Source organism: Mesocricetus auratus, unplaced genomic scaffold (genome assembly GCF_017639785.1).
Source record: "Mesocricetus auratus isolate SY011 unplaced genomic scaffold, BCM_Maur_2.0 Super-Scaffold_100026, whole genome shotgun sequence".
Taxonomy (NCBI): domain Eukaryota; kingdom Metazoa; phylum Chordata; class Mammalia; order Rodentia; family Cricetidae; genus Mesocricetus; species Mesocricetus auratus.
In genome coordinates this window covers 12,442,540-12,467,609 of record NW_024429207.1, presented here as the reverse complement: position 1 = coordinate 12,467,609, position 25,070 = coordinate 12,442,540, and the positions used below count along the sequence as shown (strand labels likewise).

The 25,070-nt window shown below is 42.7% G+C and overlaps 1 protein-coding gene across 5 annotated transcripts in view; it reads right to left on the bottom strand.

The window, feature by feature from the left end:
• The window catches only part of Mtus1 (microtubule associated scaffold protein 1), a 144,669-nt gene that overhangs the window by 34,698 nt on the left and 84,901 nt on the right, over positions 1 to 25,070 (bottom strand). For 3 of the 5 annotated variants that reach the window (XM_040731884.1, XM_040731885.1, XM_040731887.1), the window contains one exon: positions 23,552 to 23,590. The exons of 1 other annotated variant lie outside the window; for it this stretch is intronic. In XM_040731884.1, the coding sequence (XP_040587818.1) occupies positions 23,552 to 23,590 (39 nt within the window). Of the gene's footprint in view, positions 1 to 17,137; positions 17,562 to 23,551; positions 23,591 to 25,070 lie in introns of those variants that run through there. One more of the 5 variants, XM_005066646.4, reaches the window with a different exon arrangement.

Genomic DNA, 25,070 nt, shown 5'->3' with positions numbered 1-25,070 from the left:
AGGCACTACCAATACAAGCATTGCCAACAGAATAGAAGAGATGGAAGAGAGAATCTCAAGTGTTGAAGATACGCCAGGAGAAATGGATTTATCAACCAAAGAAAACCTTAAATCCAACAAATCCTTAACACAAAACAACCAGGAAATATGGGACACCATGAAAACACCAAACCTAAGAATAATAGGTATAGAAGAAGGAGAAGAAATCCACCTCAAAGGGGCAGAAGGCATATTCAACAAAATCATAGAAGAAAACTTTCCCAACCTTAAGAAAGACATGCCAATGAAGGTACAAGAAGCCTACAGAACACCAAATAGAGTGGACCACAAAAAAAAAAATCCCCTCGCCACATAATAATCAAGACCCCAAACATACAGAATAAAGAAAGAATATTAAGAGCAGCTAAGGAAAAAGGTCAAGTAACATATAAAGGCAGACCTATCAGAATTACACCTGATTTCTCCATGGAAACGCTGAAAGCCAGAAGGTCCTGGATAGATATTCTACATACACTAAGAGACCATGGATGCCAGCCCAGACTACTATACCCGGCAAAGCTCTCAATCACTATAGACGGAGAAAACAAGATATTCCATGACAAAACTAGATTCAAGCAATATGTGTCCACTAACCCAGCCCTACAGAAAATTTTGGAAGGAAAACTCCAACCCAAGGAAGCTAACTACAACCAGAAAAACATAAGCATTAGAGAATCCGTCTCTACCAACAGCCAAAAGAACAAAGGGGTGAAATTCCACACATAATTCCACCAACAACAACCATCGCAAATCGAAGAAGGATGAGCAATCAATGGTCATTAATATCCCTCAATATTAATGGCCTTAACTCACCCATAAAAAGACACAGACTAGCAGATTGGATTCGAAGACAGAACCCTTCCTTCTGCTGCATACAAGAAACACACCTCACCCTCAAAGACAGACATTACCTGAGAGTTAAAGGTTGGGAAAAAATTTTTCAATCAAATGGACCCAAGAAACAAGCAGGGGTAGCAATCCTAATATCTAACAAACTAGACTTTAAAATAAAATCAATCAAAAGAGATGAAGGAGGTCATTACATACTCATCACAGGTGAAACCCACCAAGATGAAGTGTCTATCCTGAACATCTATGCCCCAAATACAAAGGCATCCACATTCATTAAAGAAACATTATTAGAACTTAAATCTCATCTAAAGCCCCACACAGTTATAGTGGGAGATTTCAACACACCACTCTCACCACTAGACAGGAATACCAAACAGAAACTCAACAAAGAAGCAAAAGGTCTAATAGAAGTAATGACCCAACTGGGATTAACAGATATCTATAGAACATTTCATCCACATAAAAAAGAATATACCTTCTTCTCACCACCACATGGAACCTTCTCAAAAATCGACCACATACTTGGCAACATATCAAACCTCAGCAGCTACAAAAAAATTGGAATAACTCCATGCATCTTATCAGACCACCATGCTTTAAAATTAGAATTCAACAACAACACAAATTGCAGAAAACCTACAAACTCATGGAAATTGAATAATGCTCAACTGCACCATCCCTGGGTCAAAGAGGAAATAAAAAAAGAAATTAAAGACTTCCTCGAATTCAATGAGAATGAAGACACAACATACCCAAACCTATGGGACACTTTGAAAGCAGTGCTACGGGGGAAGTTCATAGCACTAAGTGCTCACATGAAGAAACAGGAGAACAGTTATACCAGAGAATTAACATCACAGCTGAAAGCTCTAGAACACAAAGAAGCACACTCCCCAGGAGGAGTAGACGCCAGGAAATAATCAAATTGAGGGCTGAAATCAATAAAGTAGAAACCAGGAAAACAATACAAAGAATCAACGCAACGAAGAGTTGGTTCTTTGAGAAAATCAACAAGATAGACAAACCTTTGTCCAAACTTACCAAACAGCAGAGAGTGAACACGCAAATTAACAAAATTAGAAATGAAAAGGGGGTCATAACAACAGACTCTGAGGAAATCCAGAGAATCATTAGGTCATACTTTGAAAACCTGTACTCCACAAAATTCGAAAATTTAAAGGAAATGGATGACTTCCTGGACAGCTATCAATTGCCAAAACTAAATCAAGAACAGATAAGCAATTTAAATAGACCTATAACCCCTATGGAAATAGAAGCTGTCATCAAAAGTCTCCCAACCAAAAAAAGCCCAGGTCCAGATGGCCTCAGTGCAGAATTCTACCAGAAATTCAAAGAACAGCTTATACCAATTCTTCTCAAAGTGTTCCACACAATAGAAGCAGAAGGGTCTTTGCCAAACTCTTTCTATGAGGCTTCAATAACCTTGATCCCCAAGCCACACAAAGATACAACTAAGAAAGAGAACTTCAGACCAATATCCCTCATGAACATTGATGCAAAAATACTCAATAAAATACTGGCAAATCGGATCCAAGAACACATCAAAACAATCATTCACCACGATCAAGTAGGTTTCATCCCAGGGATGCAGGGATGGTTCAACATACGAAAATCCATCAACGTAATCCACCATATAAACAAGCTGAAAAACAAAAATCACATGATCATCTCACTAGATGCTGAAAAAGCCTTTGACAAAATCCAACACCCCTTCATGATAAAGGTCTTGGAGAGATCTGGGATAACAGGGACATACTTAAACATAATAAAAGCTATATACAGTAAACCAACAGCCAACATCAAACTAAATGGACAGAAACTCAATGCAATTCCTCTAAAATCAGGAACAAAACAAGGCTGTCCACTCTCTCCATACCTTTTCAACATGGTACTTGAAGTTCTAGCTATTGCCATACGACAACAAAGGGGGATCAAGGGGATACAAATTGGGAAGGAAGAGGTCAAACTTTCACTGTTTGCAGACGATATGATAGTTTACATCAATGACCCAAAGAACTCTACCAGGGAACTCTTACAGCTGATTAACACCTTCAGCAAAGTGGCAGGCTACAAGATCAACTCAAGAAAATCAGTAGCCCTACTATATACAGATGATAAAAGGGCTGAAAGAGAAATCAGAGAAACATCACCCTTTACAATTGCCACGAACAACATAAAATACCTTGGGGTAACGCTAACCAAACAAGTGAAAGACCTGTATCGTAAGAACTTTGAATCTTTAAAGAAAGAAATTAAAGAAGCCCTCAGAAAATGGAAAGATCTCCCATGCTCTTGGATAGGTAGGATCAATGTAGTAAAAATGGCAATCCTGCCAAAAGCAATCTACAGATTCAATGCAATCCCCATTAAAATCCCAGCACAACTCTTCACAGACCTTGAAAGAACAATAATCAATTTTGTATGGAAAAACAAAAGACCCAGGATAGCCAAAACAACCCTGTTCAACAAGGCAACGTCCGGAGGCATCACCATCCCTGACCTCAAGCTCTATTATAGAGCTATAGTCCTGAAAACAGCTTGGTATTGGCACAAAAATAGACAGGTAGACCAATGGAATGGAATTGAAAATCCGGGTATTAACCCACACACGTATGAACATCTGATCTTTGACAAAGAAGCTAAAAATATACAATGGAATAAAGAAAGCATCTTCAACAAATGGTGCTGGCATAATTGGAGACTGGCATGTAGAAGAATGCAGATCGATCCATGTTTATCGCCATGCACAAAACTTAAGTCCAAATGGATCAAAGACCTCAACGTAAATCCAGCCACACTGAACCTCTTAGAAGAGAAAGTGGGTGGTACTCTTGAACGAATTGGTACAGGAGACAGCTTCCTGAACATAACACTAGTAGCACAGACAGTGAGATCAACAATTAATAAATGGGACCTACTGAAACTGAGAAGCTTCTGTAAGGCAAAGGACACAGTCAGCAAGACAAAAAGGCAGCCCACAGAATGGGAAAAAATATTCACTAATCCCACATCTGACAGAGGGTTGATCTCCAAAATTTACAAAGAACTCAAGAAGCAAGTCTCCAAAACACCAAAGGACCCTATTAAAAAGTGGGCTGCAGAACTAAATAGAGAGTTTTCAATAGAGGAGTCTAAAATGGCTGAGAGGCACTTGAGAAAGTGCTCAACATCCTTAGCCATCCGGGAAATGCTAATCAAACAACTCTCAGATACCATCTCACTCCTGTCAGAATGGCTAAAATCAAAAACACCAATGACAATTTATGCTGGAGAGGATGTGGTGAAAGGGGGACACTCCTCCATTGCTGGTGGGAGTGCCAACTGGTTCAGCCACTTTGGAAAGCAGTATGGAGATTCCTCAGAAAAATGGGAATAAACCTACCACAAGACCCAGCAACTCCACTCTTAGGCATATATCCAAAAGATGCCCATTCATACAACAAAGATGTCTGTTCCACTATGTTCACAGCAGCTTTATTTGTAATAGCCAGAACTTGGAAGCAACCTAGATGTCCCTCACCCGAAGAGTGGATAGAGAAAATGTGGTACATCTACACAATGGAGTACTATTCAGCAGAAAAAAATAATGGAATCATGAGATTCGCAGGCAAATGGATGACACTAGAAGAAACCATCCTGAGTGAGGTAACCCAGTCACAAAAAGAGAAACATGGCATGTACTCTCTCATATATGGATTTTAGACATAGATCTGGGGAGTGCCAGCCTACAATCCTATGGCCAGAGAGTCTGGGAAACAGAAACTTCATTTAGTGGCTGATCGAAGAAGAGGCAGACTCCCTTGGTTAAGTACTGAGCTGAACTCAAGAAAGCCAGTAACAGAGAGGGAGGACTGATGATCAAAGAGATTAAGACTGGGCTGGTTTAACCCCAGAAACAGCTGACCAGACAAAGGTTAACTCTTGAATCCCAGGCATCAGCCTGGGAATCCAGCATGGGACTGATCAAGACCCCCTGAATCTGAGTGTCAGTGAGGAGGCCTAGGTAATCTATTGAGCCTTGGGCAGCAGATCAGTACCCATCCCAAGTATACACACGGACTTTGGACTCCCATAGAACAATGTAAGGTGCACTCTCACCCTGAACTCTTGGGGAAGGGTCTAGGCCCTGCCCTATATGAAATGACAGACTATGGACATCCCCATGGAGGGCCTCACCCTCCCTGGGGGAATGAGGGGATAATGGGGGGGGGGTTGGGGGGAGGGCACGGGAGGAAGGGAGGGAATGGGAGAGGGACCTGGAACTGACTTGTGAAGCAACCTTGTTTCTTATCTAAATTTAAACTGGAAAATAAAATTTAAAAAAAAAGACTTGTATGATTAAAAAAAAAAAACTTCAAGTCTTTTTTTTTTTCTTTTGGTTTTTCGAGACAGGGTTTCTCTGTGGCTTTGGGGGCTGTCCTGGACCTAGCTCTTATAGACCAGGCTGGTCTCGAACTCAGAGATCCACCTGTCTCTGCCTCCCGAGTGCTGGGATTAAAGGAGCGCGCCACCAATGCCCGGCTAAACTTCAAGTCTTTTAAGAAAGAAACTGAAGAAGATATCAGAAGAACGAAATATCTCCCATGCTCATGGATTGGCAGGAATAACAGTAAAAATGGCCATCTTACTAAAAGCAATTCATAGATTCAATACAATCCTATCAAAATTTCTACACAATTCTTTATAGATCTTGAAAGGACAATTCTCAACCTCATATGGGAAAGCAAAAATACAAGATAGCTAAAACACTCTTGAACAAATAATTGCTGGAGGTCTCAGCATTTACAGTTTCAAGTTGTACTAAGAGCTATAATAATAAAAACCTCATGGCATTTTAAAAAAGCCAATTTGATTAATGGAATTTAATTGAAGACCCAGACATAAATGAACACACATATGGAAATCTGATTTTTTTTATAAAGAAATACACACTGGAAAAAAGACAGCATCTTCAACAAATGGTGCTGATCAAGCTGGATGTCTGCATGTAGAACAATGAAAATAGACCTATGTATGTATCACCATGCACAAAATTCAAATTCAAGTAGATCAAAGACCTCAACATAAGTCCAAATACACTGAACCTGATAGAAGAGCAAGTGAGGAATAGCCTTGAATGCACTGACACTGGAGACAGCTTCCTCAATAGAACACCAATAACACTAACATCAGCACTTAATATGGGGTCTCCTGAAACTGAAAAGCCTCTGTAGGGCAAAAGACACCATCATTCAGACAAAGCACCAGCCTATAGAATGGAAGAGATTTTTATCAACTCCACATGCAATACAGGGCTAATATCAAAATAAAGAGCTCAAACTAGATATCAAAAAAACAATCCAATTTTTAAAATGGAGTAATGATTTAGCAGAGAATTCTCTATATAGGAAACTCAAATGACTGAAGAACACTTAAAGAAATGTTCGATATCCTTAGCCATCAGGGACATGCAAACCAAATGTACTTTGAGATTCCATCTTACACCTGTCAGAATGGCTAAAATCAAAAACACAAGTGACAGCTCATGCTGGTGAGGATGTGGAGCAAGGGGAACACTCCTCCATTGTTGATGGAACTGCAAATTTGTACAGCCACTTTGGAAATCAGTATGGCTATTTTTCAGAAAGTTGGGAATTGATCTATCTCAAGATACAGCTGTACTATTCTTGAGCGTATAGCCAAAGGACACTCCATCCTACCACAAGGACACTTACTCGTTGTGGCTTTATTCATAGTAGCCAGAAAGTGGAAACAACCTAGATGTCCCTCAACTGAAGAACAGATTAAACAAAATGTGGTACATTTACACAATTACTCAGGTATTTTTTAATCATGAAATTTGCAGGCTAATGAATGGAACTAGAAAAAGAAATCATCCTGAGTAAGGTAACCCAGGCCCAGAAAGGTAAATATGGTATGTACTTGCTTATAACCGGATATTAGCCATTAAGTAAATGATAACATAGGTACAATCTGCAGAACCAGAGAGTTGGGTAAAGAGGTCTATGGAGTTGCATGAATTTCCCTGGGAAGGGGAAATAGATTTTATGGGCAGACTGGGGACAGGTGAGGATGACAGAGTGGGGGTCAGCTAGGGAAGATGGGTTGGAGAAGAGTGTGGGGGAGAGATAACTGGAATTGGGGGGACATTTGGAAACCTAGTACAGTGGAAACTTCCTGAAATGTATGGAAGTGATCCTATAATGAGAACTCCTAATAATGGGGAATATGGAGTCTCAGCAGGTCACCTCTTGTCATCAGGCCAGGCTGCTAGTGCTGAGACTGGGTTGCATTCAATTGAGTTGTTGGCCAAGGAGGTCTCATATAAATTCCCAAACACAGGCTATTGCTAAAACAAATGGCTGCTCTCTGGAAAACCAACAGTGGGGCCCCATTGCCAAGGACACCACACAACTCACTGAACATGGAAAAGTGAAACTGCGGCCTACCTGGAGCCTTCATCCCTATATCATATTTTCTCTGATGTGGGGATGTACTGCAGGCTACTGAAAGAGAAACATGGACACCAACTTTTGAACTACCATCTGTTCTGCCTGCGAAATATGTCAGGGCAATGGCGGCAAAGAACCATCCAATATCTGATCTGACTTAAGGACTACTCCAGGAGAGAGGATCCATGCCTAAGAGTACTTGAGTAACCAAGAACCAGAGACCAGATAGCACAGAGACCTAGGGTGAAGCCAAACATGACTGGGTTTAAAAACATGCATATACATATACATATTCATATACATATCAAGAAAATGACTCCTGCCAGGCGGTGGTAGCTCACGCCTTTAATCCTAGCACTTGGGAGGCAGAGACAGGTGGATCTCTTGAGTCTGAGGTCAGCCTGGTCCACAGGTCTACAAAGTGAGTTCTAGGACAGTCTCCAAAGATACACAGAAAAACCCTGTCTCGAAGAAAAGAAAATGACTCCTGTCTTGTCATTAGAGAGGCTTCTTGGGCAGCAGATGGGAACAGATGCAGAGCCCACAGCCAGACATTTTAAGAGCCAGGGGGATAAGGACGACACCAGGAGAACAAGGCCCTCTGAACCAACTAAGCAAGGTGCATTTGAGCTCCCATAACACAGGAACAAGATGAGGAAAAACCCACCCTCTGGCTAAACAAGCCATCCATTTATAGAATTTGCTTGATTCCCAAGTTGTAAAATCTCAGCGAAAAGACCAGAAAGAAAGTGTCCTAAGTTCCATGAAGCAGAAAGACAAACTACCTATGGATGAATTTTTCTAAACATGTTGGCCTATTCACTACTACTAATTAAAATCTACTATAACAGAGGCAGTAGGGGAATTGGGGGAAGGATATTGGGGGCTCAGCAGGGATCATCTCAGAGGATAGCATTGCTCTGGGATGCAGGGAGACAACCAGAACTTTCACCAGGCTAGACAGCCAAACAATTCCCATATTTCCGCACTTTTCTCAATCCCACGTCTGAAAGTTCCAAAAGGAATGTCACCTACTTGTTTCTGTACTATTTATGAGAACCAATGAAAATATGTTTTCTAATATAAATGAGCATCCAGGTATGCCATGGTTATCTAAATTGGCTACTTCTCATTCTGTATCTGTCTATGGAATGCATCCTAACTAACTGGTCCTGGGTTTTAAGAAACTTGTGCAGCAGACTGAAGTGTGTCACCAGTCTTGGGAGTATGATATGATACATGATATATAATAATCAAATACACACCGTGGGGTGGGAGTGCAGAGAATGACCTGGGGGGGGGCAGGGTCTTGACCAAATTTGCTCGTGTGGCAGACACGTAAGTGAAGGAAGTGGCCAGTAACTGAAGACAAAGCCAGAAAATACACACACAAGGGCACACTCTCCAAGCCCCCAAAGCCTGAGCATCTCAGCACAGTCTTCAGTCCCAAAGTACAATGAAGCCACTGGGAACAAGCAGGAGCAGAGTCACATGCACTGTGTAAGATTTTATCCTGTAGGAAACAGAACAGTGGCGGCAGGGTCCTGTGAAGGGACGGAAGACCTAAAGCAGGAAACCAGAGGCAGAGAGGCCAGGAGGGAGGAGGCCCAAAGACCGGAGTTCATGGCAGTGAGGAGACACAGGAAAGAATAGTTTGAGGCAAAGCAAGAGGTCCTCATAGTCAGTTAGATCAAGAGGCATTGGTGAAGCGCAGGCTTTCAGATGGGGACACAGAATGAGGGCAAGGGCAGGAGGAGGAGGAGGAGTGTGGAGTGGCTTGTGAGGAAGGTGTTAGAACCTTCTCTCACCTTCTGTTCCCAAACCTCCAAAAATAGCCCGTTCCAAACTCACTGCTCTTCAGATTAATCACCTGTCATGTAATTTTCTCAAGGTGCAATCAAGCCTAAAGATTGCCTAGAGACTTTCCCCAACACACAGGACTGTGTACACACACATTCTGGTTCCATCAATTTAACAGTGGTGGTAATCTGTACAACCTTTTCAAAAAATTGTAAATTACTATGTAAGCAAACATTAACATAAACATAGAGCTTCCTATATACTCAAGGATGACCTTGAATTTGTAATCCTCCTGCCTCCACTTCCAGAATGCTAGAATGGCAGTCGTGTGACACCATACACGGTTTAAGTAGTGGGGATTGAACCCAATGCTTCACACATGCTAGGCTAACATGCAACCAACTGAGGTGCTCTTTATTTAGACAGTGTCTCTCTACATAGCCCTCACTATCCTCGAACTAGTTATCTAGAGCAAGCCAGCCTTGGCCTCCCTAGTGCTGAGATTAAATCATGTGCCACCACACACGAGTTACATCTCCATCTTCACAGCAATTGTTTATGGGCTTTTTTGTTGTTGTTGTTGTTGTTGTTTTCTTTTGTCTTAATCCTCTTGACATTCCTATCGTACCTAAAACCTGCTCAGTAACAAAAGGCCTGCTTATGCCAATTTTGCCAGTGACAACAAGCATCAACATGTCTTTTCTAATTAAACATAAGGAAGAATATAGGTACCCCAAACACTGTCCTGTCACCACTAGGAACTGATCTCCCAAACAAGCTATGCCTTCTTGGGGTTAATCCTTCAGAGTGTGTAAGATTTACAACTGTAAACACTGTGCTCTGTGATTTTTACATTCTGAACTAAGTCAACTCAGATGATGTCAACTGTTACGCCTTGTGGGTGAGCACTGTGGAGCCACAAACGGTACCTCCATTGCTCAGATCACATTGCAATTGTGTTTGTCATTAAAGGGCACTTCTGAAACCCAACAGCTGAGTGCAGACACTTGTTGATATAGCACACTGAGAAGTAACAGGGTCTTCAAACTGTACCAAAGTGTTAAAAACAAAAACCCAACAATCTCATTACTATGATTAAGCACAGTAGAGTCTCTTGTAAAAGAAAACAAAATTCAAATAGCCAGTTAAAACATTGACAGTGAAGTCATCAAGATGGCTTCAAGAGAGCAAAAGGAAGACGCAGATATTTACTAGCATAGTGAAGTGTGGTAGAGGCACATCCCTGCTTTGTTATCCGTCAATCTGGCCTCTTATGCACTCTACTAATAACCCAATCTCTTTTGCATATAAATTTGTGTGTATATATATCATAATGTATATGTATACGTTGTGGAAAATATTCATAGTGGTTTCATTGATACCCATTATGTTGGTGTTTGAGAAAAATACATATTTATCTTAATAGTATATGAATAACTACCATAAATGTTTCCCTAATAAAACATTAAGGGTATAAAAGACACATCTGAAATGCACAACATCTTCCTTAATGCAATATTTTAAAATGGAAAAGTTAAAGTATTTCAAGTGGACCCTAAGAGAGACGTACATGGTTCCCCAGAGAAGAGGAAAGGGAGAAGATCTCCTGAGCTAATTGGGAGCATGGGGGGCAGGGTTAGAAGATAGAGAAGGGGAGAAGAGGGGAGAGGAGGACATGACAGAGCAGGAAGATTGAGTCAAGGGAAGAATAGATGAGCAGGAAAAGAGATACCATAATAGAGAGAGCCATTATAGGTTTAAAGACAAATCTGCCACTAGGGAAATGTCCAGAGATGTACAAGGTTGACCCCAACTAACAGTCTAAGCAATAGTGGAGAGGCTGCCTTAAATGCCCTCCCAATAATGAGATCGATGACTACCTTATATGCCATCCTAGAGCCTTCATCCAGTAGCTAATGGAAGCAGAAGCAGACACCCACAGTTAAACACTGCCTGAACTCTGGAATCCAGTTGTAGAGAGGGAGGAGTTGTAGAGAGGAAGGAGTTGTAGAGAGGGAGGAGTGATGAGCAAAGGGGTCAAGACCAGGCTGGAGAAACCCACAGAAACAGCTGACATGATCAAAGGTTTGCTCATGGACCCCAGACTGATAACTGAGAAACTAGTATAGGACTGATCCAGACACCCTGAACGAGGATGGTAGTTTGGCGGTCTGGCTAATCTATGGGGCCTCTGGCAGTGGATCAGTATTTACCCCTAGTGTAGAAATGGACTTTGGAAGCCGGGCATTGGTGGCGCACGCCTTTAATCCCAGCACTTGGGAGGCAGGGCAGAGGCAGGTGGATCTCTGTGAGTTCGAGGCCAGCCTGGTCTACAAAGTGAGTTCCAGGACAGCCTCCAAAGCCACAGAGAAACCCTGTCTCGAAAAACCAAAAAAAAAAAAAGAAATGGACTTTGGGCCCACTCCACAGCCAAGACACACACACACGGTGGGGGGGGAGGGGAGAGGGGAGAGGAGGGAGAGGGAACTGGGATTGACATGTAAAAGAAGCTTGTTTCTAATTTAAATTAAAAAAAGGAAAAAATAGAAAAAAAGTATTTCAAATAACTGCAGTCAAATATTAAGACTTTATTCAATAATAAAACAGCTTGAAAGTCGAAGCTAGTTTGTCAATTTGATAAGAGTTACTCACCTGAGAAGAAAAACCTTTAAGTGAGGAATTACCTCCATTAGATCAGCTGAAGGGCATGTCTGTGGGGCATTTTATTAATTGCTAATTGGTGAAAGGGGCCCAATCCACTATCAACAGCCGCATCACTTGGCCAGTTGGCCGAGCTGGCATAAGAAAGGTGGCTCAGCAAGCCAGGGAGAGAAGCCGGCAAGCAGTGCTCCTCCATGGCCTCTGTTTCAGCTCCTGCCTCCAGGTACCTGCCCTGGCTTTCCTTGGTGGTGGACTGTAACTTGTAACAAATCACTTCCTCCGGAGGACGGTTTTGTTCAGAGGTTTTATTATAATAGCAGAAAAGCAAATACTTAATCAACACCAAATTACACTTATTATGAATACTTAACACCAAAACCAATTTATTATTTTAGAATTAAAAACGCAGCAAGGTCTGTTATGGATTCCATTTGTCCAGTAATACTCTTCCCTTCATTCATAAGTGACCAATGAGAGCCTCTGAGAAATAGCTGCACTGCCTTTGGGGGGACAGACACACCTGTGCTTCAAAAACCAGAGAAGTCACACACAAGTTTCTCAGCCTTTCTTTCAGGTAGAGTAGCCAGGTGACAGAGATTGGAACTTCCGGGCTCTGCCACCGCCTGCTTCCCCATCTCCTCTGCTTCCTGCCTGAGGAAGGCACCCTTAAGAAAGGAGCTGGGGACACAGTAGAGACACCAGGCTTGACTGCAGAGCCAAGCACCGCACAGCTCCATCTCAGGGGGAGTTGTGTCACTTCCTCAACTGTCTGGTTTTCAGGCCTAGAGCAATAGTCCCAAAGTGAACACCCAATCCAAGAACATAGTTTGATGGATTTCACCATAATTGATTTCATTCACACGCTGTATAGTCACAATCGTTCTCGTTAGTACTGCCTCAAGTAAATAAATATTTTGTACTAATACTGCTTAGTTCTTCCTCAATACTTTCACTGCTAGCTACCCACCCCCAACACTGGGATCAAGCTCAGACCTGCCTACAAGTCACACGATATTATTCCTGGGGAGACACGAACAGCATCTATTCACCCCAGATAGGGCACCAAGAACAGATCAAAGTAAGGATACCACCAAAGTCCAACTCAGAGAACCGATGGGGTTTTACTGGGGTTACTTACAGGAGCAGAAAATGACTCAAGGTCAGTTACATCACCAAAAGCCACCCCAGCACGGGAGATGGCTGATAAAAAACCGGGAACCAACTGCTCATTGCCCAACCAGCAGGCAGCTCAACAGATGGGAGAGTGTCTCTGCTAAGTCATTCAGCTCAGTTGCTTCTGCCTCTTCCAGGCAGCTTGGCTGATCTGAGTTTCTTCTGGGTAGTTCTGCTTGAGAGTGTCTGTGGAGTCCTCACTGCTCACATACACTAAGGAGGGAGGAGCCTCATGCATCTGGTCGGTTTTAGGGACTTCCTGAGTCTTAAAGAGCTTCTACCCTAGATAGGAATGTTGTAACTGGGAGGAAATTGCTGCACAGGACTGCAACAACCACTTTTCAGTTCACTAGCCCAGCAAAAAAATTCAAAATTCTCAGTGTAACTAACTGACTTCCCTTGCACCGAAGAGAACATTGAGGATCAAGGGATACAATCTTTAATACTTAATATGGGTTTATGTATAGCTTGGAAAGAAAACTGAACTGAGAGGCAAGAATATTTATACTTAGAAATATATTTCCCTTATACTGAGCCATCATAGAATTAGGACCAGTGTATTGTGATAAAAACCTGAAATACACTTAGCTTAGCTTAATACTTTGTCAAGAAATACTCTTGACAGAAACTTGGGACTATTGGTGAGGTCATTCCAGACTTTCAGGGCTCCTCCCTAATCTGGAGTCTTTGTCCCAGTATGTCATCTTCCTGTATCACAAAAGATCCCTACCAGAGTGGTTTTCTCTTCCAGTCCTTACTTACAGGGAAAAAAAATTACATCCCTAATTCAGTGATACATTGTCGATAACAATTTCCCACAATGCACAGTGTCCTGTGCACTTGTCCCACGATTTGATCAGGGTGGGTCTGTTCCCAGCCTCTCTCTCACACTCTCTGCTCAGAAATACTACAGTTCTTCTTTCTGTGGAGGAGCTGCCTCTCTAGGCCTACAACGTTATTTTTCTCTGTCTAAAACACGTTTCACTTACTTCTCAGCTAGTTCCACTTATCCTAAGGAGCTGACTTCAAAGGCACGCCTTCTGGAACACCTGGATAAAGGTAACAAGAACCACCTGAGGGCCCCTGCCACACCCTACATGATTGCCTGTCTCCTGTCCAATTATGGGTTTAAGGAAGGCACAGGGCTGTGTGAGACCTAGTCCTGGCTATTTTCTCAGCACGGAGCCTTGGGCCTGGCGTATGGCACGTGCCCAACAGATACTCATATGTGACATGAATGAATTAATCTTGCAGTGGGAGAGGCAGGTTAGAATCAGACAGAAAGTTGGTGGCACAGAGCAAAGATGAAGCCCTCCAGAAAGCTCCATCAGTGGGGTTAGCTGCATTGACAGCACACTGGCAGTATTTTGCTATTGCCCACTAAGAGCATGGCTAGGAATGTAGTTCAGTGATGAAGCAACAACCTAGAATGCATATGGTCCTAGGTTCAATCCCCCAGCTCTCAGCCCCACAAAAGAGCAAGTTTTATCCTAAGTGCCTGGAGGAGGGTGGCCAGGGCGAAAACAAGCAGCGACTCCAAGGGTGGGGTCTTAAGTTTTTATAGCCAATTGTTGTGGATTACCGAGGATGAATAATAAGATGACTCAAGGTTGATGGTCAGATAAGAAACATGATGTCATAAAGAGAAATAAGCCAAGAGGATGAATTGGATTTGGGAGGTAGTTAGCTAAGATTAATTTCCAAGTGCAGTAGTACATTCAGAGTTTAAAAGCCCAAAGCTAGGAAGAGTTCATCATATTTGAGGCCCAGGGACCTTGGAAAGCAGAACATGTGGCTACTGTAGTTTGTAGCCCTATGGAGCAAAGAATCATGTACTCAAGTTACTAGTAGAGCTGATGCCATCTTATCCCAGTACACTTGGAATCCAGGCCAGTAGCCCATCACTAAGGCAACCAAGCACTCCCTTCACTAAGCATATGAACGAGTCAGTGCTTACATGTGTCTGGGGCACAGACTACTGACATAGAATCAGGTGGATTGTTCTCTGAAGCATGCATTCGAGGTCTAAACATTACGAAGTTCCGCAACTGAATTTTAAAATACTTAGTGCAAATCCCGAAAATAAGGCATGACTAAAACACCACTATTAACTAAACTCTGGTCACTAAAGGCCTTGCGTCTTTTGCTCAAGCTACCTGCTTCCCAAAAACACTACAAACAAACCTAAGACCCAGCTAGTAGAATAAATGAAACATTGTTCGCTCGAGCAATGGGATGCTTCACAACTAATAAAAAAAGTGGCATAAAGGCTGGGTGTGTGGCTTAGTAGCAGAGAGGCAGCTAAGCAGGTACAAAGACCCAGTCCTGGCCCCAGCGCCACCCCCACACACCAAAGAATGAAGCAGCCCAACATGGAACTCAGATTAATTAACCTTACAAAGGCCAGCAATAGAGCATAGGCCATGCTTTCAATTCTGCACAACAGATCAGGCTATGAAAGACTTCTATACATCTGTGTCTGGTTAAATGACGACAGGAAAAATAGCCGAGAAACCATGGCAGCGAGAGCTGTGGGGAAAGAGCAGGAGTTGGTGCTAGAAAGAGGCACATTAGGATGCTACAGCACCCTGCAGACCTCTTTTATTTAATTATTATAAAATTGTATTCATGTGTAATAATGTATTTAGACCACATCACCCCCTGTTCCTTGGTTGTCTTTCTAACTTAGAGAGTGTGTGTGTGGGGTATCTACATTACTTTAAAAAAACATTGAAGTTACTTGAGGCTATTTGGGAACATAGAAAATATTATCATAAAGCATGCTTGTTTGAGTAAGTGGGGGGGGGAGACTGGGAAGAGCTGGGGGAGAGGAAAGAATAGGATGCAAACATATGGCATAAAAACTAACAACAACAATAGCAATAAAGCACCCTTGTATTTTCCCCTGTTTTATATATTTGCCTTTTTTATTTTGGGGGTTCAGGCAATTAACGCCAAGGACTCAGCAGACACTGCGCTCCACCCATGGTCCCCACCTCTTCAGTTTTATGGATGAAAGAATCACAGTGGCATTTGGGCTGAAAAAGGAGCCACAGTTGGCACCAGCTTCCTTCATTTACCTTCAGCTACCAGACCTGGAAGGGAAGGCCAGCCAACTCAAATACCAGGCCGAGGGGAGCTATGAACCCAGGAAAGGATGCTTGGGGGAGAAACAAATCAAGATTATCCCACAGAGAAGGCAAATGCCTCTGGGAAAACGAAGAGCAGTCAGCAGGAAAAAAAAAATCACCAGGGACAGCAACGAGCCAGCTGGAAAAAACGAGTGGTACACAGGAAACGCACACATGGCATGGGAAAAAGAAATCGCGCATTCACATGCCCATGAAGCAAGCCTGTTAAAGCCGACACATAGCAGCCCCAACCAACTCTAAGGGCACTTGGGCCATCACAGAATGAAATGAACTTAATTTACCTCCATGACAATCGTTAGCAAAAGTGAGAGGCAGCATCACCAGGCAGTGCAGTCTGACTGAACACAAGCAGACAGGCTTACATATATGCCCGAAGGAAGGCACTAGGACAATTTCCATCTTGGGCACAGAAAAATGAAAAGCAGCTACAAACATAAACATTGGGGGCAATATTCTACGTCCGTAATTGTTTTTACTGGTAAGATGGGGGAAAACTAAATTTGTGGACCACTTACTGGCCTCCCACAAGCATCGGGATGCTTTTAAGAGTGATGTGGAAATCTTTCCATATACTGAAATAGCCTATCTCAGCAAGAAACTGCAAGATGAAACCACAGAAACCATCTCCTGTCTCAGCGCAGAGAGAAATCACCTTAGTTTGCACATATCTTATTTCCAAAAAGCATTTAAAGACACATGTGAATTAACAGGTGTTGGTCTTTACAGATTCAGTGGCAAAGAGCGCCAGAAAGTTCCAAGGCAACCATCCTGCATCCATAAACACAGACGAGCCTACAGCTGCCTCCACACAACAAAAGCACCCTCCCGCTCAAAGCTCAACATGCGAGAAAACTGCTTGTTAAGCCTCTCGTTAAAGAGAGCTTTCTTTCCCAATCAGTCTCCATAGAAATCTGAGAAGCATTTACAAGTTCATCAGTACGTCCCTCCCCTAAGCAGCCGCTGAGCAGAGATCTGTGCATGACCAACCTGTGTGGAAAATGACAGTGCTTTTCCTGAGCCCCGAAGGAAGCCGAAGGTTTCTCAGCAGTCCTTTGGCAGTTAGGCGGACGTGGATGGTGGATAAAGAGAATTTGGGAGACAACAGCATGTCTTCGGAGCAAATGGGAGGACTTCGCAGGGACAGCAGCTTCCAGAGACCATCACATGCTGTCTCTTTCCAACTCAGTACTCTTCCAGGCCAAGAGATACAGCCAGAGAAAAACAAGCCTACATGGCCAAGGTCAGGCCACCCAAAGGAAAAAAGAAGCCAGAGCTAGTTATCCCAGGGCCCCAGGCTTCCGTTTGCACTCCCAGAGGCAGCTCAAAAACAATGCCCTTCGTCTGAGCAAGAGCTGCGAGGAGCAGGTCCGGAAGCAAGCAGCCCGAGTTACATCACATTGCACAGGCCATGGGTTGTTGTGGTTCCCATCAGGGATGGGAAAGGGGAGGAGAAAGTGGGTGGTCTCCGGAGCTTTATGTAACAGCCAATGATGTCGCAGATCCAGTCACTCTTGGAACAGGGTTAAGGGAAATTAACCGCCTCATATGCCTAATGCCTGTTTATCAATTAGGCAAAACTTAAGATTTAAGCAATCTGTGGAACTGGTTTGATTTCCCTAATGACACAGGTTCACACTATTACCTCCGAGCACTCTCCTGGTATTTTACCTATAACGTTACATGCAAACCTGATTGCTTGAACTAAAAGCAAGGAAACAAACAAAAACCTCCAAGCAACAACTACTGCCAGTCTTTCAAGAAACAACCCGTTTTACTACACTAGTGACAGGCTGTCAAAATTCCAGCTCTAGTTCTCATGCATTAAGGACCTAACTAAAACTGAAAGGTTAGTGCGATTTCTGTACCAGGTCTGTTTCTAAGAGGAAGTAAAAAACACCAGAAGACAAAGACAAGTTAAATCCTGAACAACTCATTAAATGTTAAAACTGACAAAAAGCAAACTCACCCTCCTCACTGGCACCCCACACCCCCTACCATGTCAGAGGATGTCAACAAAACCGGTAACCCACAGAGGGGATGAATGAACACACCCACAGCCAACGGAGCTCCTAAACCAACCTCACCCATGGCAACAGAAGAACCAATCACCAAGGACTTCAGAGTAAAAAAACAGACATTTTAGGTGCCATTTGCCTGTGTTATATCACAGGCCATTATTTTTAAAGAGTCTAAACTCTTTCCCTAAATTCTGAATATTACAAAAAAATGCTATCAAAAACATGAGAGCATGTCAAAAAAAGAAAACCCAAGATAGCAGTGATCATCAAAATTATAAGCTGAATGATAAAAAATGTTATTACAAATAGATACATCATCATCCATATAGTCAAGGGTGTGGGTTTTTTTATTATTTCTGGGTGGGCTCGGGTTTTTTGTGGGGGGTGGGGACTGTTAACAGTAAACTCTAAATTGTCCTACCCAAAAGCAAGACATAAGCACCCCACTCACCAATTAGTTATGTTCATTAAACACTTGATTTTAAGGAGATGGGGAAATGGCTGCTCCTCCAAAGGACCCATGTTCAGTTCCCGGCACCCACACAACAGCTCACAAATGTCTGTAACTCCAATCCCAAGGGATCCAAGGCCCTCTCCAGCCTTTCTCAACCCTCACGCATGCATGGGATGCACAGACAGGCATGCAAGCGAAACCCCTATACACGTAAATTTAAAATAAGAAAAATTACCTAAGCTGCATACACGACCATTAACTATCCCCCACACAGTAGCTATTAATCCTTTTCCCCTGAAAGCAGCAAGAACCTGAAATAATAGAAATAATGTCAATGGAAAGGAAAACCCAAGCCAAATGTTGTTTGTAAGAATGCCTGCACACACAAGGCTGTGTGAGGAAGGCACTGTGGAGCTTCTGTGAGCCTGGAATTGCTCACTTGGGGGGAAAAGAAAAAAAAATGCCTGCACACAAAAGTCAAGCTTGCTAATAAATACACCAAAGCCTCAAACTGCTCAGTTTCAATTCTTTCCCAAACATCACCTGCCCCCTGGTGGCCAAGAAAAAAAGGTGTCGGGTGTTATTTGTAGTCTGAAAGGATCAGCATAAAAGCCTAGTGCTTAAGACGGAACGATTCATAAGGATTAAAACTTTAGTTAGCTTTTGTTGTTGTTGTTGGTGGTGGGGTTTGGGGTTTGTTTTGGGGGACTTTGTTTCTTTTTTGAATAGCAAATCTCTTAACTGCTGAGCCATCTTCCTAGCCTCCTTTCCCCCTTTTAAAGAATTCTGAAAAGCAACAAACAAGACAATCTCTTCCTAGGCTCATTCTGATCATATTTGCCCTAAGACTGTGCTCTGTGCAGTGGCTCCTAAATCTACACTCCTGTCCTGCGTGTAACCTCCTGTTCTATATTTGCCATCGATTCACTAAGTACTTGCATAAAGGACAAAAGAAAAACAAAACCAAAAAAACAAACAAACGAAAAGACCGGCCAAACAAGAGAGTGCACAGTTCTAAGTCAGTTAACATTTCTTTTGTGTTTCCTGGCCATAATTTTTTCCCTGTCTAGTTATTTGTGTTCATCTTCTGCTATTTTTAGCAAGAACAAAATCTACCCTCAACAAATTTTAAGCATGTGCCCATGTTAACTACATATTATGTTGTAACAGTGTTGTAACAATGTCCTAATCTTTCATAACGGAAACTAACAGCAACTTCCCATCTCTTGGCAAGCATCTGCCAATGCCCAGAAGCCATCACACCTTCTTCTGCTACTTTAGATACCAAATGTAAACAAAGTCAGCAAGACTATCTTGTGCATTGTGTGCCTGTGAGTGAGTGACACACATGCCATGTGAGCGTGGAGAGGGCAAAGGACAGCCTTCGGGCGTTAGCCTTTGACATCCACTGTTCGAGTCTCTCTCTGCTGTGTACGCCAGGCCACCTGGGCCAGAGCTTGCAGAGAATCCTTAGTCTCACTTCTTATCTCCCCATAACAGTGCTCAGATTAGAGATGCTCGCACTACACATCTTTATGCTGTCACAGAAGTACTTTTACCACCCCCCCCCCCACCCCAAGCCATCTCCTCGGCACCGTGCCCTTTGTATAGTACTGTGAATAGTATTGCACACTGTGTGGGTGGGCATACCACATCTTTATCTCAGACATTTAAGCTATTCTCACACAATTACTGGGGACAATGCTGCAGAGAACACGGGAGCTCAAATCTCTTTCACATCCTGTTTCACTTTGGTAGATCAGCCCTTATCGGGCCTGCAGGCGGTTCCTTCCCTCTTGTAGGCCACCTGTCATGCTGCTGCTGTCTCCCTGCTCCGAGGAAGTTTGCACTCTGAATAGTCTCACCTGCTCAGTTTTGCTTGTCTCGTGCTTCTGGTATCAAACCAAGAAATCACGGTCAACCACAGATTCACGAAGCCTTGTCCTGTCATTTCCTTCTAAGAGTTTTTCGGTTTCAAGTCTCATTGTAATTCGTTTTGAGTTGTTTTCTGTATATGAGGTAAGATGAAGGTTCAATTTCACTGTGGCCACAGACACTATAGTCCTCCTAACTGGGCATTTTTTTGGCAGTTTTGTCAAGGCTCAGTGGACTGTATGTCCATGGGCTTACTTCTGGGCTGTTCCAGTGCATTGGTCTCTGTATCTACCTTTGTGCCAGACCCACGCCATTTTAATGGTGAACTGATAGACTTGAAAGCAAGACTTAGGATGTTTCCACCTTTGTTTTCCCCCATAAGATTGCTTCTAGCTATTTTGGGATCTTATTTGGTTCCCCGGGAATTTTGTATGCTGACTTTTATTGAAGAGTGCTTCGAAGAACAAGTGTGGTTATATTGTCTATTTTGACAAAGCAAAGCTCAAATCATATACTACCATAAATTATTAATCTCTATTATTATATATGTGCTCTAGGAAAGGCCTTCTCTCTTCAGGAGTATGTTTATGGTGCTTTTACTCATTTATACATGTAAAAACCTTCTGTCTGGAATACATTCATGTGCCCGCTGTGAAAAGATCTAGTTCCCAGCCAAAAAGGTAGCCACTGTGACAGTAGGATTCCCGAAATGATCTGTTCTTCCTAATGAAGCACGCATTTTTCATGTATATAAACGATGTCTGCCCTTTCAGCACGAGGGCAAAGTTGAGATCATGAACATGCAATAAGGAAAGACGGCAGGTACACAGGGTGGCATCGTGTCACCCCAGAGGAGGTCTGCCGCCCTTAACCACCTCCCAACACCAGAGAAAGGAGAGAAGAGAGGCAGAAAGCCACGGGCTATGTTTATGAAATGGCACAGAAGGAGCAGACATCACGGCACCTGACAGGGATGGTGTACGAAACAGTCAGAACTGGATAAACCCAGCTTGAACGCCTATGGTATCCCAAACAGCTCCCATGAGTGTCGGAACCAGGTAATAATAGCATGCTGTGGTGTGTGACATCTTCCTCACAAACAGCAAGCATGTTTTATTTAGAGCCAATGTTGCCTAGAATCTCACAGCGTCATGAGCTTTAAATAAATCACAACAACTATACCCCAGGGACGTGGTTCATGGTTTGGGTAGGTTTTCCCACTTGCTTTGAAGAGCTCATGGAGCTCAATACTGGAGTGTGTGGGGGTTGGTGGTGGTGGTGGTGGTGGAAATCACCTCTAAAATAAAGCCACTAAAAGTGTAGCAACAACGGAGAGCTGTCAACCTCAGTCAGCCCCAGCAGCAAGATTAGCTACCATTGAGAGCCTGGGATGAAAATATTCTACACTGTCAAACAATTCCCGCACTGGGATTTATCTGCTAAACACTCCCATGCTGCCAACAGAGAAACTCGAGCTCTGGAGGAGCTGAGGAAGTAGGAAAGTCAGGCCACAAATAGGAAGAGGAGAACTAAGATTTTCACCAACACCCAAAGCCTCACAAGGTCATTTTCTTCTGTCCTCCTTGTCTTCCAAGGTAACAATTTCTTTAACTGTTAAACTGAAATGACGATAGAACATTTCAAATATTTCATTCTCCCTCAGCAAAAAAAAAAAAAAAAAAAAAAAATTAGAGCGCGACTGGAGAGATGGCTCCCGGGTTTAGCACCCCAACTCTTTCAAAGGACCTGGGTTCAGCTCCCAGAGCTTACATGGCAGCTCACAAATGTTTGTCACTCCAATTCCAGGGGATCTGATATCTTCTCCTGGTCTCCTAGGGCACTGCACGCATGTTGTACACTGACTTACATCCAGGCAAAGCAGACAAAACTAAATAAAATTCATGAAATTAAAATAAAAAAGTAAATTAAAGAAATAAAAAATTAAGTAAAATCTGAGGCTGCCCAGGGTACGGTCAGTACTTTTATGTTGTGGATCATACCAGACGCTAGTATGGAGCTTTTTAAAAATAATGTGGTTATCGGAGTGATATAATATGCAACCGCTTTAGTTTATTAAAGACATTTTTAAAGAATCTGTCACAAGAAAAATCACTGTTTTACAAACAGTTCATAATGGAATCATGAATTGATATATAGAACCAACTCAAACATTCAAGGTTAACTGTTACTGCGCTTACACCAGGAGACTCATTAAAACTGATCTCTGTGGTATGTGACAAAACGGGATTTCAATATTTACAAGTATTCTTACTTCAAAAGTCACACACAGAAATGTCTCATCAGACTCAAGTGAATCTCACATCAGCCTCGAGCTGTGAAAATGCTCCATGCTTCCAACTGGGGGGAAACACATGGCCCACAATTGCATCCTGTGCTGACACTTTGAGAGCCTGGTTAGCAGTTAGTTTACAGGCTGCAACATGGCCTTTTTTTCTGGCTTTCTGTTCTCGTGTGCAGGGGGCTTCGAAGCCACAGCACCGTGCTATCACTGTAATACAAAACAAGAGCACATAGGGAGTGCATGGCTGACTGCACACTGTCCTGCACGCCATACATAGGGATTTCAATGATTACATTTTATAAAATCTGTGGCTCCTCCAAAGGGAGGATGAGACGCTCAATGCAGTTAAATGTGTTTAAGTTACAGAAGTGTATGTCCAACCAAGGGGACCTGGGAGGCGGTGAGGTGCCACAAAAACAGAGAGCTGCCGAGCTAATACAAGGGGTTAAATAAAAACTGCATCTTAAGGACAGTTTTATAATTAAAGATGATCCAATTTAAAGTAACATCTATATTTGGAAGTGTCATTTAGAAAATCATTTTAAGTTAAACTTATCTACATAATAAAAGGTCCTCATCAGCCATGCTTCCCAAATGCCTTGTCATATGCAGTTATTTACTGATACCTTAAGGCCTGAATTTTGACTTAAAAGCATACCAGTAAAGCCACTGTAAATAAATTCCAGTATGTTTGATCATTCCTTTTCAAATACAAAGATTTTTATCTATTCATGCTTAAAGTGGTCACTTGCCTGAATTAAAAGCTGTAAATAGACTCTTTCTTGAAGGACCTAGAATGTGAAAGAAACAAAACACATGTTTTATTGAAAATACTACACATAATTCAAGCCATTTGGTAAATAAGGGTGGTTTCATTTTTATTTCAAAAGCCCTCCACTAATCTCTAAATTTTAAGTTCCAGCTAACCACTGAGAAAATCCCAAGATGCAAACAACTTTATCAATTATAGATAGTACTGTAAATATCTAATTTGTTAATAAGAATGATGTGCTTTGACCATCATGAACAACAGTATCAGTTTTCAAAAGGACAAGGCATGGTGTATATCTTGCAGTCAAGGACATTTAAATCTTAGTTATTTATTGTTATTCTAATATCTGAAATCCCAGGCCCCACAGACTAGGAGAGCACTCCACCCCTGAGCCACACACAGGCTGGCCAGGAGACACACCATCAGCGATACTAAGCCCTTGCTTTCCCTATCCTACTGCACATAGGAAACAGGTGACACTTTGTGCAAGAGGGCTGGCTGCTGGAGTGCGTCTCCCCAAGGGGCTGCCTTCTATTCAGCAGCTGTGAGGAAGAAATGCACTGGAGCTTTTTCTCCAGACTGATGCAATATAAAATGCAGCCAGGAACCAAACAGGTAGAGGCTTGCAGAGCTATAAGGGTCTGTATGTGACATCAAACAGTCGTCAAGTGAATAGCCATCTGGAGATGACCGGTTAGAACTGCCATGGTCCATCTGCGGAATTCCAAAGAGAAGATAATCTCTTGAGAGTGTGGCCATCTTAAATGGAAAGCACAGGCTCCCTCTCAAATCAAGCCTCCGGGAGACACCTGCAGACTCAGGGGCCGGCCTTTTAGAACAACGGCTTGCCCTGTTTGCCAGTTATCAGTGGGGTCAATTGTCCTCTGAAAGTCACCTCAGGATCAAAGCTCCACCACAGGGTTGACTTTTAGTTACTGTTGGGAAGGGGGTAGTGTAGGGCTTTAAAAAAGTCTTGGTTTCCGATATTAATGCCATCCTAGCAGGGGGCCCTCTGATGCCTCAGAGCTGTGTATAAGACAAATAAGATCCCGATGGCACAATGAATAACCCACCCTAAACAGGACTCCCCCAACCCATATTTTTCTTCACTTTTCCCCTTCAACCAAGTCAAAAGAAGAGAGTATTACTACATGTAGGCTAGGTCAGAAACCTCAAGCGATCACAGGGTCTTTTACATACATGATAGCATGCATGCATACATACACACACACAAAGATGAAACCACTGTTTCTTTTCGTTTGAAAATCAACCACGTTTATATGCAGAGAGAACACTGGGAGGGGTGCCACAGTGGCTGCTGGCTGCTTTTCCAGTTTTCTGATATAAGTATGGCTTTCAAAGACCCATGAGCAGAGCTTTGCCATGCTCCCGGCTGTTGACAAGGCTGCATGGAAACACTGCAGGTTAAGTATACACAGATGTTGCACACTGCACGCTCTCTAAGAGCCACGGCACTGGCAAAGTGAGTGACACAGAAG